General features: G+C 29.8%; 4 protein-coding genes across 4 annotated transcripts; 1 reads left to right on the top strand and 3 right to left on the bottom strand.

The window, feature by feature from the left end:
- Positions 1–4,153: 4,153 nt before the first annotated feature.
- Positions 4,154–5,269, bottom strand: GO595_007178 (ribosome biogenesis protein WDR12-like; the record flags this gene model as incomplete). Its single annotated transcript, XM_067920613.1, has 1 exon — positions 4,154–5,269. One exon carries the CDS (start codon positions 5,267–5,269, stop codon positions 4,154–4,156), a length of 1,116 nt encoding a protein of 371 aa, XP_067772697.1.
- Positions 5,270–6,531: 1,262 nt separating this feature from the next.
- Positions 6,532–7,473, bottom strand: GO595_007177 (splicing factor 1; the record flags this gene model as incomplete). Its single annotated transcript, XM_067920612.1, has 1 exon — positions 6,532–7,473. One exon carries the CDS (start codon positions 7,471–7,473, stop codon positions 6,532–6,534), a length of 942 nt encoding a protein of 313 aa, XP_067772696.1.
- A 412-nt stretch (positions 7,474–7,885) lies between these two features.
- Positions 7,886–8,635, top strand: GO595_007176 (Deoxyribose-phosphate aldolase; the record flags this gene model as incomplete). Its single annotated transcript, XM_067920611.1, has 1 exon — positions 7,886–8,635. One exon carries the CDS (start codon positions 7,886–7,888, stop codon positions 8,633–8,635), a length of 750 nt encoding a protein of 249 aa, XP_067772695.1.
- Positions 8,636–12,270: 3,635 nt separating this feature from the next.
- On the bottom strand, positions 12,271–14,175 carry GO595_007175 (C2 domain containing protein; the record flags this gene model as incomplete). The annotated part of the gene is made up of 1 exon (XM_067920610.1): positions 12,271–14,175. One exon carries the CDS (start codon positions 14,173–14,175, stop codon positions 12,271–12,273), a length of 1,905 nt encoding a protein of 634 aa, XP_067772694.1.
- Positions 14,176–14,399: the final 224 nt, after the last annotated feature.

Below are 14,399 nucleotides of genomic sequence, written 5' to 3'. Positions count from 1 at the left end.
TTTAAATTTGTGAATCGATTCGAACGAGTTTTTGAAGTATCGAAAGGTATTTCATATTTAGTTTCATTATTTTCATTTATTAACTTAAATGATTTAAATTTCTTTGAGATTTTGTATAACTTTTTAATGAACATTTTGATTAGAAATAAAAAATTTTTACAAGAAATTGATTTAATTGATGCGTTTTCTATTATCGATTTTTTTTTAAATATGAATCCAAATTTATTAACTAAAAAGAATTGGAAAATTATATTTTCATATGATAATGAATTTAAAGAACTTAAAAATTATCGAGATCATTTAATATTTAATTCGGGGTTATGGGAGAAATCCGATGTAAAAACTATACCAATTATATTAAATGATTGGAAAAGTCTTGTAAATGAAACTAATAATATCAATGAGTTAAATAACGTATATATGAATGTAATCCAATTATTTAATTCATGTATATTAAATAAGAAAATTGATATTAATGTATTAAATGGATTTAAAAACATATTAAAATCGATTTTAGAATTAAATAATGAAGAAAATAACATTTTATTATTGTTTAAATTAGTAGAAACAGATAATATTAATTATGAAAGTATTTGTACTATATTAGAAGTATTAAATTCATTAAACACAAAAAATGAAATTACTAAACATATAATCGTTACACATGATTTCTTATATACAGAAGATCCAATGATATTATGTATAATCATTGAGAAATTTATTGCAATTGAAGAGAAATATATTAACAAATTTTTGATATTTTTTGTACAATTAATAGAAAATTATTCAAATGAATTCTTAGTTGATTTAACAAAATATTTATGTAATTTCCATAGTTGTAAATGCTTATCGATTTTGATAATATCTTCTTATAAATTAAATGAAGAAGATAGTAAATGTGCTTATGACTTTATTAAAGAATCATTTACAATGCCCGAATTTAATGAATGTATTAAATCAATAACTTTTGTTTATTTCTTAAGTTTTATAATCTTATTTAAATGGAATGATTTGATTAATTATTTGGATGAAGTTTTATTAAATAATTTCGAATTTTTAAATAAGTTTTTGTCTTGTATTGATATTATATCGATTTTAAAGAAATATAATAATCGAACTTTAGTGAATAATTTAATTGTTGATTTAATAGTACAAATTGGTAAATTAAATGATATAAAACTTGTTAATAAATTCATAAATTTGATTTGTTCATATTATTTATATAATTATCATTTGTCGTTTTATGATAATGAAGAAGAAGAAAATGATGACGAATTAGACGTGTTCCAATTCATTAAATTTAATAAAATCGATATAAAGCCTAAATATGGTTTACATATATACGATAATAAATGGCAAGATACGAAATCAGCATTTCAATTATTACAACTTCATACATTATATATCTCAAATAAATCATTAAGCTATTTATCTTTTTTCATAATTTCTTCATTTTTATATGATACAATGAAAAAAGATATTATAAATTTAATTAATTATATCATTAAAAAAGTTAAAAATACTGAAAAATATTTACCAATAATTTATGCAAAAACTTTAAACAAAAATAATTTAGCAACAAACGTTGAAATATCTGTACAATTATTCGAAGAATTTTATAAAACTTTAAATAAATTCGAATTAGAAATTCCGCGTATTGAAATTTTGACAACAAAATTCTGGGGAAAATTATCGTTCATTTCAAAACAAAATGAGCATAAACGGTCGTGGCAAAGACTCTACTTTTCTTTGGCTTATGATCGTTCGCCGTTTTATGAAAATAAAACAAAACCGTATTTTAAACGTGGGAATCAATATGATTTTCGTTTTAGACCTATTTTAGAAGTACGAAATCATCATTTTGATAACCACTTAAAGGAATCATTAAAACGTAATTCTAATAATCGTACTACGTTACAAGAAATAGAACAATTACAACCGAATTTAATTATTGATAAAATTGAAAAGAAACATGAACCTTTACCTACTCTTAATACTAGTCAAATTATATGGAGTGATGAATGTAATCGAATAGTATTAATCCCGAAGAAAAGAACTAACGGAATATTTAATGTTATCTCCAAAGGTTATATGTATTTAACCAAAAACAAGTGTGTATTCATTAAGAACACCAAAGTCCAATATTTGTTTTGGTGTTGGTATCAACAAATGCCACAGTCAATACAAATATTTACCACTGACAAAAAGTGTTATTTATTCCAATTTCCTAATCAAAAATCGCACAAATTCATCTCCAACTTAAAGAAAATCCAATTACCCAACAAAATCTTTTTCCAAGAAAATCCATCACATATTGAAATTGAAAACTTAAAATTAACACAACGTTGGCGTCATCGTCAATTATCCAACTTTGATTATTTAATGTGGTTAAACCTATTATCAGGTCGATCCTTTTTAGATGGACGCATTTATCCAGTTTTTCCTATTTTGATCATATCAGACGAAGAAGAAATCGATTTCGAATCAGCGGAAAATTACAGAGACTTATCCAAGAACATCTTATGGCAGAACAAGTCAAGTGTTCAAGAGTTATCCAGGCAAACATTATTCTCAGGGAATTCATATATTTTCTCAGCGCTTTATACGAATGTTTTTTCTATTGGATTATACTTAGTACGCTTAGAACCATTTACTACATTACATGTTACATTACAAGACGGGAAATTTGATTTACCGATGCGAATGTTTTTTTCCATACCAGGAAACATATCATCGATCTTAAGGTTTGGGAAAGCAGTGAAAGAGTATACACCAGAGTTTTATTTTGATTGTGAATTTTTAATTAATTCGAATGAATTCGATTTAGGGAAAGATATTGAACAAAAGTCTATTTCTGATGTACGACTATCTAAGTATAGTAAGACGCCAATGGAACAAATATATAATCATATCATAGCATTAGAAAGTAATTATGTCCGTAATAACTTAAATTATTGGATAGATATGATATGGGGAATTAAACAATACTCTGTTGAAGATATGAATACATATCCACCTCAAATATATCCAAACGTTTGGTCAGAGAATGGAATCGGAAAAGAAGACCCTGAAATGACTGTCGAATATTTAAATACTATTGGAATTGTACCACAACAATTATTCTTTAGTCATCATATAAATTCTTTACCGACAAATGATGTTAATGAACAAAGAATTATATTCTTACAAAACATTCATTCGGTTGTTGTTGATTTTAAAGTGTTTAGTAATACATATGAAGATATTAAAGTATATACAGTATTACAAAATAGTAAATTGTTTTGTATTAGATCAACAGCTTCTTACTTCCAAGTAAATTTCCAGAATTCTAAAAAATTGGACATATTCCCAAAGGAAAATAACAAAATCGCTTATCTGTTGGAGACTTCATTCGCTTTTACCGTCGAAAATTCACTTTACTTAAGAGTATTCGATGATGTTTCTTGTTCAATTATAGTGTCTTATAATACACCACATTTGTCAGGTATTGTATGTATAAAAGCTTTCGGTAATTACGTAATTAGTGGTGGATCTGATTCGTGTATTGGGTTATGGAAGTTTAAACAAAAAGATAATAAAATTGTTTTGGTGAATTCTTTAATGGCTCACCATGACGCAATCTTATGTTGCGATACAAGTGTCGATTATGGAATTGGGGTAACTTGTTCCAAAGATAACTCAATGGTTATTAGTTTATTGCCCCAATTAAATTTACTTAGAGTCGTTTCATTAAATTTCAAAAAGAACGTTTACGCGAAGAACGTTATAATTTGTCATTGTTTAGGTACGATAGTGGTTTTTGGGGAGGGCGAAGACGATAGGTGTTATATTAAGAATTTTACAATTAACGGTCGCCCGATAACTGAAATAGAATATGATAAAAGAGTTGTCGATGCAACTAATTCTTGGGATTATAAACAAATGGATTATATAGGTTTAGTAGATGAAGAAAATAGAATAGTAATACTGAATGCAATAACATTAAAACGAAAGAAAATTCTTTGGAAATATGATCATAAAATTTTGTCAATTAAATATGAAAACGAATTTTGTAGATTTGTTGTTTCTACAGAAGATGAATCAATAATTTTTGTTCCTGCAATGATTGATTAAATAAAAATTGTTTTAATTTATAAAAAGTTTATTTTTTTTTTTAAATGAATTTATAATGATGAATTGTTTGGCCTGAGCCACCTGCATATAAATCTTCTTCTGATGAGACTATTGCAAAGACTTTTTCATCATGTTGTGATATTGTACCTAATGGAACTTCTGTTCCAATATTCCAATATTTAACTGCTCCATCATATCCACCACTAGCAAATAATTCATCATTAACCCATGTTAAACATGAGACCCAATTTGTATGTGACTTAAATTCATTAACAACTGATCTTCTTTCACTTGAGCGAATATCCCATAATCGAATACTTCTATCGGGGTGCCCCGTGATAATTAACGGTCCTCTGACGGCGACCGTTAAAATTCCGCATGATGCTGATAAAAGACTTTTTTCTTGTTGTGCATTCACATCCCAAAATCGAATGGTTCGATCTAATGAGGCACTGACTAACGTGTTTTGGTCAACCCATTGAAGTGTTTGAATAGTATCTGAATGACCTACAAATGGACTTAATAATGATCCACCTTCAGATGTTGACCACATTGAAATACTTCCATCTGCACAACCAGTAACAAATAAATGATCAATGGAGGGATAAGTGGCAATGGAATAAATAGCATCATTGTGAAGAGTGAATTTTTTGTGATTATTTGATTCAAAATCAAAATATGTAACACACCCATCAAGATCACCTGCTACTGCACCATTAGCACCAAGCCAAGATACGCATTTAAGAGGTGATTGTTCTTGTTCATTATATCTAAAACGTTGTTCATTTAAAAATATGCTTCCATCATAAAGTGATCCTAAAAGATTCTTATCATGAATCTTTAACGAGGAAATCCATGCTTCTACTGAACCCTCATCAACAGGAGTAGGTGGTTTAAAAGCTGGGAAAAATTCTATTGGAATAACATTTTCTGTTGAAATCCCATATTTCTGAATTGCTTGACTAAGGGACTGACGAAGGAAATTTCCATATATTTTGAAATCAAATGGAATTGGTGTTTCGAATTGGAAAACTTGATTTAAAGCATCAGATAATCCTTTTCGATTTAATGCACCTGAAACATCAAAGTCACCTTGAGGAAGTGCTAATTTAGGATCTTTTGTGAGGAATTTAATTCGAACTGTTTCTCCACTCATGACTTTATTAGATTTTAATGGTTTATTTGTAAAAATTGTGGTCGAAGTGTGAAATGTTATGTGAAAAATATGTTATTTGTGTACGTTTAAGAGATCATGGGATGGAAAAGAAAGAAATCAGAAGAAGAAAAAGGCTAAAACCAATTTTAAAGAAAACAAACAATGATCTCATCTTACAAGAGAAACATCAAAAAGAGCTCATTCAAGATTTCCAAGTTGATAATGCAATTCTTTCTGAATTAATTGAACATATTTCTGACTATTTGTCACATTCGTTGATAAAAGTAGCAAGTGATTTACATGCTGAAATTATTTCACTTGTAGATACATCGGAAATTGAAGATTTCATGGTCAACGAAATGCTTGAAGATTTAATTTCAGAAATTCAGAAATCCATTTCCTTTGAGAATGAAGTTCCACCTCAACATGTATCACAATTAAGTAATGTGTTCGAAGAATACTTTCCTAGTTTTCAACAATACATAAATATTGCTCAAAATGAGATCTCCACAGACTTAAAACCAGATGATATTGTTTCACTTCGAAAATCAACAATTGAAACTAAAAATGATATAATCAAAAACTTTTCATCAACTCCAAACTTACTTCAAAATGAATTAGAAGAATTAATAAATACACAAAAACTATATAAACTCAATGAACTTGTATTTAGAGAAGAAAAATCAAATCAACGAAATATACAAATACTCGAACAGAAACTAGAAGAACAAAAATCGGCACTTAAAGTGATACGCTCTCAATCCAAATGCATTAAAACTCATCGAAACGATTTGATTAAATTAAAACAAGTTCAAAACTTGAACATTAATCAAATTCAACAAATGCTTCAAAACATTAAACAATCAATAAACTCAATACAAATAAACAATTCTCTTTATGCAACAATTCATAGGAACAAAGAGAATTTCCAGAATAAATGTTCTGATATTATTTATGAAATATTAAGTTTAAAAAATATAGAAACACCTCAGAGACCAATTTTAATACAAAGCAACTCAACAAAAACAGAAGTTTCTCAATTTAATGATAAAAAAGATTGTTTTTATGAAATACAAAAAGAATTCTCAAAAATGGTTAATGAAAAGAAACAAAATATCGAAGAAATTGAAAGTTTAATAGAAAAGATCAAAGGAGAAGTTCATTCATTTTAGACTTATGTATAAAAAACCCAAAAGTATCAATTGTGTTGACTCTTTTCTGAGTTTTGAAATTTCGAAAAATGAGATAAGATGAAAAAAATTTTATGCAAAACCAGGAGGAAGAGGCTCATCCATTAGTGATGAAATATCGGTTCTTGCAAGATCAACAGTGAATTTCTTGAATAGCTTCCTGCGTTCTTCAGATTCGGTTTCTTCATCAACTGTATCGTTGCGAGTTAAACTATTCAAAAGTTCATCGTAAGCCGAGTCAAAAGTGTTATAACCGCTTGTATCGGTTCCTTTAACGGTCTCCTCCCATGGGGGCTTGTCTTCGTTGGGATTGAACGAAAGAGAATATTGATCTGGGTCAACATCTTGGTTAAACCCTCCTGTGTTTGTGTTGACAATTCCTCCTTCACTACTTATGATTGAGTTGATCTTTTTGGCACAACGTGTAACTTCATCTTCTGTATTTCCAATAATTAGAAGATGGCCTCTTTCTTCTGGTGGAGCATTATCATCCGTGGTATTTGATGGACCTCTGACTGATATTCTTACATTAAAATCTTTTTCAATTTGTCTCAGCATAGTTGCACGAGGACCAAGAATAACACCAAGAAGCTTGTACGAAGGTATCTCAACGCGCTTAACTGATTTGGTGATGGAAACAAGCAAAGAAAGAGGTGCACGAAATATTGGATAAACTTTTTCAATAGATTCTGTGATTTGACGCCTTTCTTGAACAAGGGAATCTCTTGCACGAACATCTGCTGTAACCTGAAGCTTATTATCAAGAGTAAAATTGTTCATGAGATTTTCACCAAAGTTAACATTCTTTGTTTCGTCTTCAAGATTCTTTATTTTGTATTGAACTTCTTCAAACTGGAATCTAAGAAGATAAGCATGAAGTAAATCTGATTTTAAATCTGGTGGAAGAATACACGCCACATTTGGTATAACTGTTTTACTGTCACCACTGTCCCACTTTGATTTGGTTGTTCTGGTGACAAGGGTTGGTGCCATTGGGATGCCGAAACTTTGCATTTTATGGCTTGTGTTTCTTAACGATAGAATTTTAAATACTTTATTACGGCATCACATTTCATCTTTGTGATTGCACATTTTTGTTTGTATGTTATTTTATAGGAATTCTCATACCGGATAATTAAATTATAATCAATTTAAAGGAAATCGCATGTTAAACATTGTGAGTATTATTTTTTATTTAATTCTAATGAAGATTAAATAATTACCAATGATTTTATCATATATATAGAAATAATTGCACTTATATTGGAATTGCTCAAAAGATTCCCTAGTGAAGGATGAAATTAATTAGTATGCAAGCATTTTATTCTCTTTTTTAAGGGTGCTGTATTTCAAAGAAAAATTTCAATATTCACTTAATTTATTTAAAAAGTGGTTTGACAAAAACGATGATAAAAGTGTCACTTTAATGGATTTCTCTGACCGCATTGCATTTGTTGCTGAAAAACTTGGCGTTCCAGCCGAAGAAGTTGCCAACAAGCTTAAAAATGCGAAGGAGGACAAAACAATCCCAGCTGACAAGAATAGCATCCCAGCACATGTAGATTTTACTGTTCTTAACGCATTTTCAACAGAAGCTGACATTGTAAACCTTTGCGAAAAGGCCAAACAAAACAAAACAATTTCTGTTTGCGTTAATCCAAATCGTGTCCATATCTGCAAACGTGAACTTGCAGGAACTGGTATTCGTATTGCTTCAGTTGTTGGATTCCCACTTGGTGCTACAACATCAGCTGCAAAGGCATTTGAAGCAAAATGCGCTGTCGAAGCAGGTGCTGACGAAATCGATATGGTCATTGACATCGGTGCTCTTCTTGAAGGAGACTATAAGAAAGTTCGTCAAGATATCGAAGAAATTGTAGCAGCTGTTCCAGGTAAATATGTGAAATGTATCATCGAAACATGCTACCTCGATCGTGAACGCATTATTGATGCATCAATCCTTACTGTTATCAGTGGAGCGGATAATGTTAAAACATCAACAGGTTTTGGAAAAGCTGGTGCAACAGTTGAAAATGTTGCACTTATGCGCGCTGTTGTCGGACCAAAATTCGGCGTTAAGGCTGCCGGTGGCATTCGTACAAAGGAAGCAGCTCATGCAATGATTGAAGCAGGTGCATCCCGTATTGGTGCATCAAGTCCAGCACTTTTTGAATAAAAATTCAAAAAGAACGTTTAATTTCAATTTCCCCCTTTTGGGGTGGCCTATATTTTGATCGTCAATTCTTTTCATTAACCTACTTTTACAAAAAAGCTTAAAGTTGTGGTCATTTTGATCGGTTTTGATTGAAATTGTTTTCAAAAAGTCGAACTTCACTTTTTGGTAGACTTAGTAACGTCCCTTCGATTGGGATGAAAGATAACCCGATAAATTCGAATTTATACCTGATCCAGAAAAAATTGATCCTCCAAAAGGATGGTTAATGGGCGAGTCTAAATTAATTCCTAATCAAGATTCAATACAACCTAAAGATTGGGATGAATCTATTTTTGGAAAATAGGAACCAGAACTATTCCAAATTTAAAATGTGAAAACGTACCGGAGGACGTGGCCATTGTTAATAGGTGTAGTCAATTAATTCAAATAAAGTTATGAAAAAGTTCTGTTGTAAATTTTGATCGTTGTTTTCGCCTTTGGTCTAAGGCGCAAATTTACCGGCAAATGAGCTCTGATTCTTCTATACCTTTACAAAATATGAAAGAATTGCAACAAATTATTCATGGTTTGATAAATGAAAATATCACATTATCAGTTCAACAAACAATGAATTTATTTGATTCAATCCACCCATATTCGTTCAATCTAGTTTTAATTCATTTAATCTACTACATATTTTGCTCACAAAAAAATGTGAATGGAAGCACATACCTCAAATATTTACAAATAGTTCAATCACAAGAAGAAGAAATCAACGCAAACAATCCTAAAGTTTTTGACATTTTTTGTAAGTATTTATTAAATTTTATTAATAAACAATCTTTTGCATCTCAAGAAGCACAATATTTTATCGAGAATTTGCTTGAGCAAAAATTAATTGATGCAAATATCTTGGATCATCTTGAATCAATATATTTTGTACATCGTATAAATAACGAAGTTGAACATAATACTAATGCAATTGATGAAGATGAAGACGATATGGGTTTTAAAGATTTTCTATATGTAACGATGAAATATTTTCATAAAAATTATGAAGAACTTTCAAAGAATGATTGGGAGCTTCATAAGAAATTAATCAAAGAAGGTCATAATCCAAATGAAATTACGAAAATAATCCGAAATGATGAAATCGAAAAACTTCAAGAAATATCATCACAAAGCGATTTTGATTTTAATCAAGAAATTGAACTATCACTTTATGAAATATGTTCATTTATTAATCAAGAAAATGTTACATTAATTGATTATGCAGCATTCTTTGGATCTATTAAATGTTTTAAATATTTACTTATGAATGGTTCAGATGTGGAAAACACAGGTAAATATGCAATTGCAGGTGGAAATGAAGAAATTATTCATTTATGTGAACAAAATCATTCAACATTTGAAGGTGCATATGAAACAGCAATTAAATTCCATAAAAATAAAATTTTCCATTATATTTATGAAAATAAAATCGAAAAAATTAATGCTCCAGAAAAATTAGGTATTAATTTGATGCAATTTTGTATTGAATATGGGAACTATGAAATTTTTTCATTTTTGGAAGATGAAAAAATAAAGATTGATGATTCTGTTATTATTGCATCTGCGAAAGTTGGTAATTTATATCTTCTCAAATATTTTCTCAAAGAAATCCAAATTCCATATGATACATTAATATTTTCTGCACAATCGGGTAATCCTGAAATAGTTAAATACATTCTTGAACAAGAAGGAATTGATTTTAATGCTAAAGATATTTATTTGTTTTATTTAATATTTATTTTAATAATTTAATATTTCAAAATAATATTTGGAAATTATTTAAATTATTTTATACAGCACTTACATTAGCATCTTCAAATGGTTGTACAGAAATAGTTAAATTACTTCTTGAACAAGAAGGAATTGATACCAATGCTAAAGATATTTATTTGTTTTGTTTAAAATTTATATTAATAATTTTTTATTTCAAAATAATATTTGGAAATTATTTAAATTATTTTGGACAGCACTTATGATTGCATCTTTAAATGATCAAACAGAAACAGTTAAATTACTTCTTGAACAAGAAGGAATTGATATTAATGCTAAAGATATTTATTTGTTTTATTTGATATTTATTTTAATAATTTGGTATTTCAAAACAATATTTAGAAATTATTTATATTATTTAATACAGCACTTATGCTTGCTACTTCATGGAAACGCATAGATATAGTCAAATTACTTCTTGAACAAGAAGGTATTGACATTAATGCGAAAGATATTTATTTGTTTTATTTAATATTTATTTTAATAATTTTGGATATCAAAATAATATTTGGAAATTATCTATATTATTTAATACAGCACTTATAAAGGCATGTGAAAATGGTCATATAGAAACAGTTAAATTACTTCTTGAACAAGAAGGAATTGATATTAATGCTAAAAATATTTATTTGTTTTATTTAAAATTTGTTTTAACAATTTCTTATTTCAAAATAATATTTGGAAATTATATAAATTATTAGATACAGCACTTATGGTTGCATCTGAATATGGTCATACAGAAATAGTTAAATTACTTCTTGAACAAGAAGGAATTGATATTAATGATAAATATATTTATTTGTTTTATTTGTTATTTACAAATCACTCCCCAAATGAGGTTACCCAAACAAAATGGGTTCGAACCTGTTTTAAGAAAAAGTGATAGAACCTCAAAATAATACAAAAATATCTTCATTAGTAAACAATATTTTTTATAATTTATAAATACATTTATTATGAAAATAGATATATATTTTTATATCGAAGAGAGAATCACAAAATTAGAAGCATCGATTATTAATAAATTCGGGCTTTTACATGTTAAGGGTATCATATTATAAGTAAATATGAAAAATTAATGAGACAATGAAAATAAATATTTATTCAGTATTTTTGCAAAAATAAATGTGGTGATTATATGACACTTTTGTCGCAAAACATTTAGAACTTGCTTCAGAAAAACCCTTCCCACTTGTGAATGGGAATTTGAAAAAAATGGGACTCCGCGGACTCGAACCACGTACCTCACGATCTTCAGTCGTGTGCTCTCCCAGGTGAGCTAGAGTCCCCTTCACAATTAGTTTTGACCATTTATATAAATATATTATTAATATAATGGACAAATGAAAAAAAATTGCAATCAATCTCTTTTTTGATCATGAACTACATCTAACTTATTACTTAATGATAATTTTATTTTTAGAGAAAAGTGTTTCAAAATAAACAACAATTCATTTTCTCAATTTCAATTCCAAAATCGAACAACATATTTGATTATTGTACTGTTATTGTAAGTTTTATTGTTAAAAATTTGACCACAATCTTTTAAAGTGATATGTTTTATTTAAATCATATGATATCCATTTCAATAAGCAAATAAATATGATATGGGAATAAAGATGGTTCATAATTATTTAATATAATACATCCTAATATAATTACATATTCTTTTGAGGGTAACTTTAACATTTTAAAATGATTTCGATTTGAATCTCTTCTTGGAATTCTTTGTCCTTTCGTATAAATCAATACATTATCTTAAAGAGCAATTTTTGATATTTCCAACAACACACAAAAATTAAACAAAATTTAATGCAAACTCGTTGTTTACTTAATCAGAATTCCCTATGGTGGTTTAGTCTGATCTTGAGAACGCCGAAGTCTGTGAACTTCTCCAAAATCTTTGGTAATTTCGGTGGTCTATGAAGTTGGATCACCTTTTCGCCTTCTCCATCATCGAGATCACGCACACTAATCTTAGCGATACCGATTGGTACGTCCTTGAATATCTTGTGGTCTTGGTATACAATGATTTCGAGTTCTTCACCCTTCTTCACCTTCTTGAATTCGAATTCCTTGTTGTAGACTGGGTCTTGTGTGTCATGGATAGTTTGTGTCTTGATCATTTCACCCTTAGCGTGTTCCTTACCGAGAAGTCTAAGTGTAACATAAGTATCACTTCCGTCGCTATCAGCCTTGATCAAGTTATTGCAGCCAACGATTACACCCTTAAGTGATTCGTTCTTTGGCTTGACTTTGTATTCCTTCTTCTCATAAACTTTATGGATGTGATATACTTCTTCACTTGATGAAAGTGCTGAAAGTGTTGTCGAGCAGTTGGTGTAGCCAGAGAAACTTGTCGAGTAACTTGATGAGTAACTTCCGAGTGTGAAGTTTGTGCAGTGTGACTTGGAGTGCTTCTTCTTTTCCTTTGGCTTAGAAACGTGTGCACCGAATGGTGTATCCTTAGCATCGGCTAAGTGAAGAACAATTGTCATCATACCTGTCTTAACATCTTCAAGTTTGTAGTCCTTTTCAAGGATTTGTCCAACTTTAAGATCAGAAAGTTTAACAACGACTTTGCCAAGTTTGTCATCGCTAATGATATCTTCATCCATAACTTGGAACGAGATTTCTTGATCTGGTGTGACTGGGACAAAGCGCATTTCTTCATTCCAAACTGGATCGAGCGTGTTTTGGATAGCCTTAGTCTTTCTTTGTTCATTACCAAGTTTGACAATGACATATGGATCGGATTTGCCATTAGCATCTGCGATTTTAAGATTTCTAGCAGAAACAACACGAACATTAAGCGCAAGTTGTGGCTTGACTTCATTGTCTGTGTTGAATGTAAGCTTGACAAATCCAGCATCTCCTGGTTTGGAATCCTTAGCTGGCTTCTTCTTCGACATTTTAACAAGTGGAATTTCAACTTGTTCACCGAATCGAATTTCAGCAACTTTGACTTGTGCATAACCAATTTGATCATTCTTCTTAAGATCAACTTTCTTGTCCTTATCGAAAACAACAATTTCGATAATGTCTTTAGATTGGTCAACACCATTGATTTCAACTGTTTCATTCCAGACTGGATTAAGTGAGTTTTCAATGAACTTGGTCATAACACGTTCGGAATTGCCCTTGATGTTGAAAACAAGATATGGATCAGAGAAGCCATTACGGTCAGCAGCAACAAGACCTCTTGCGCTGTGACAAACAACAGAGATCTTCATGTTGCCAATTGGTGCTGACTTCTTCTTGCTAGAAGAGGATCCTCTTCTTTCACGTTTCTTATCATCCTTCTTCTTGTCGCCTTTCTTATGATCTTTCTTTTTCTCGTCCTTTGGTTTTCCAGGTGGGAATGCTTGAATTTCAAGAATAAGAAGACCTGCTTTTTGTTTCTTAAGTAACTTTGTTAACACTAATTCTTTTGTGAGTTTTGCTGGTTCAGCGCCTGGTTTGAAGTCGGCAACCTTAAATTGAAGTTCATCCATCATCTTATCATCTTTTGCAATATCTTCATCAAACATATTGATAAGAAGAACATCATCGGGCTTTTCAGGGAAGAAATCAAAATCTTCATTCCAAACTGGATTCATTGTATTTTTAATTGTTTTTGTTTTTTGTGTTTGCTTCTGGCTCTTAAGACGAAGAACGCAATATGGATCGGATTTTCCAAGATCCATTTGGAGAAGATTTTTTCCTTCGATAATCCTTACGTGGAGACGAACTGCACACATTTGTTAAGTGATACAAAAACTGTTTTTATCAAATTTGAGTTGACTGTTATGCTTTGAAAAACTTGATTATTCCGGATAATTCAATGGCCAAAAAGCGTGTTGTAAACGAATTTAATGAAAAAGTGAAAAGGAATGTTTTTGACACACAGCTTTTAAATAGTTTACATACGTTACGTGCAAAACTGATTTCAAATGCGACCTTCCGATGCAAAGTTCATCGAAAC

Source organism: Histomonas meleagridis, assembly GCF_020186115.1.
Source record: "Histomonas meleagridis strain 2922-C6/04-10x chromosome Unknown contig_51, whole genome shotgun sequence".
NCBI classification, from domain to species: domain Eukaryota; phylum Parabasalia; order Tritrichomonadida; family Dientamoebidae; genus Histomonas; species Histomonas meleagridis.
The sequence above is the reverse complement of the archived record's forward strand: the minus strand, read 5'-3'. Positions and strand labels throughout refer to the sequence as shown.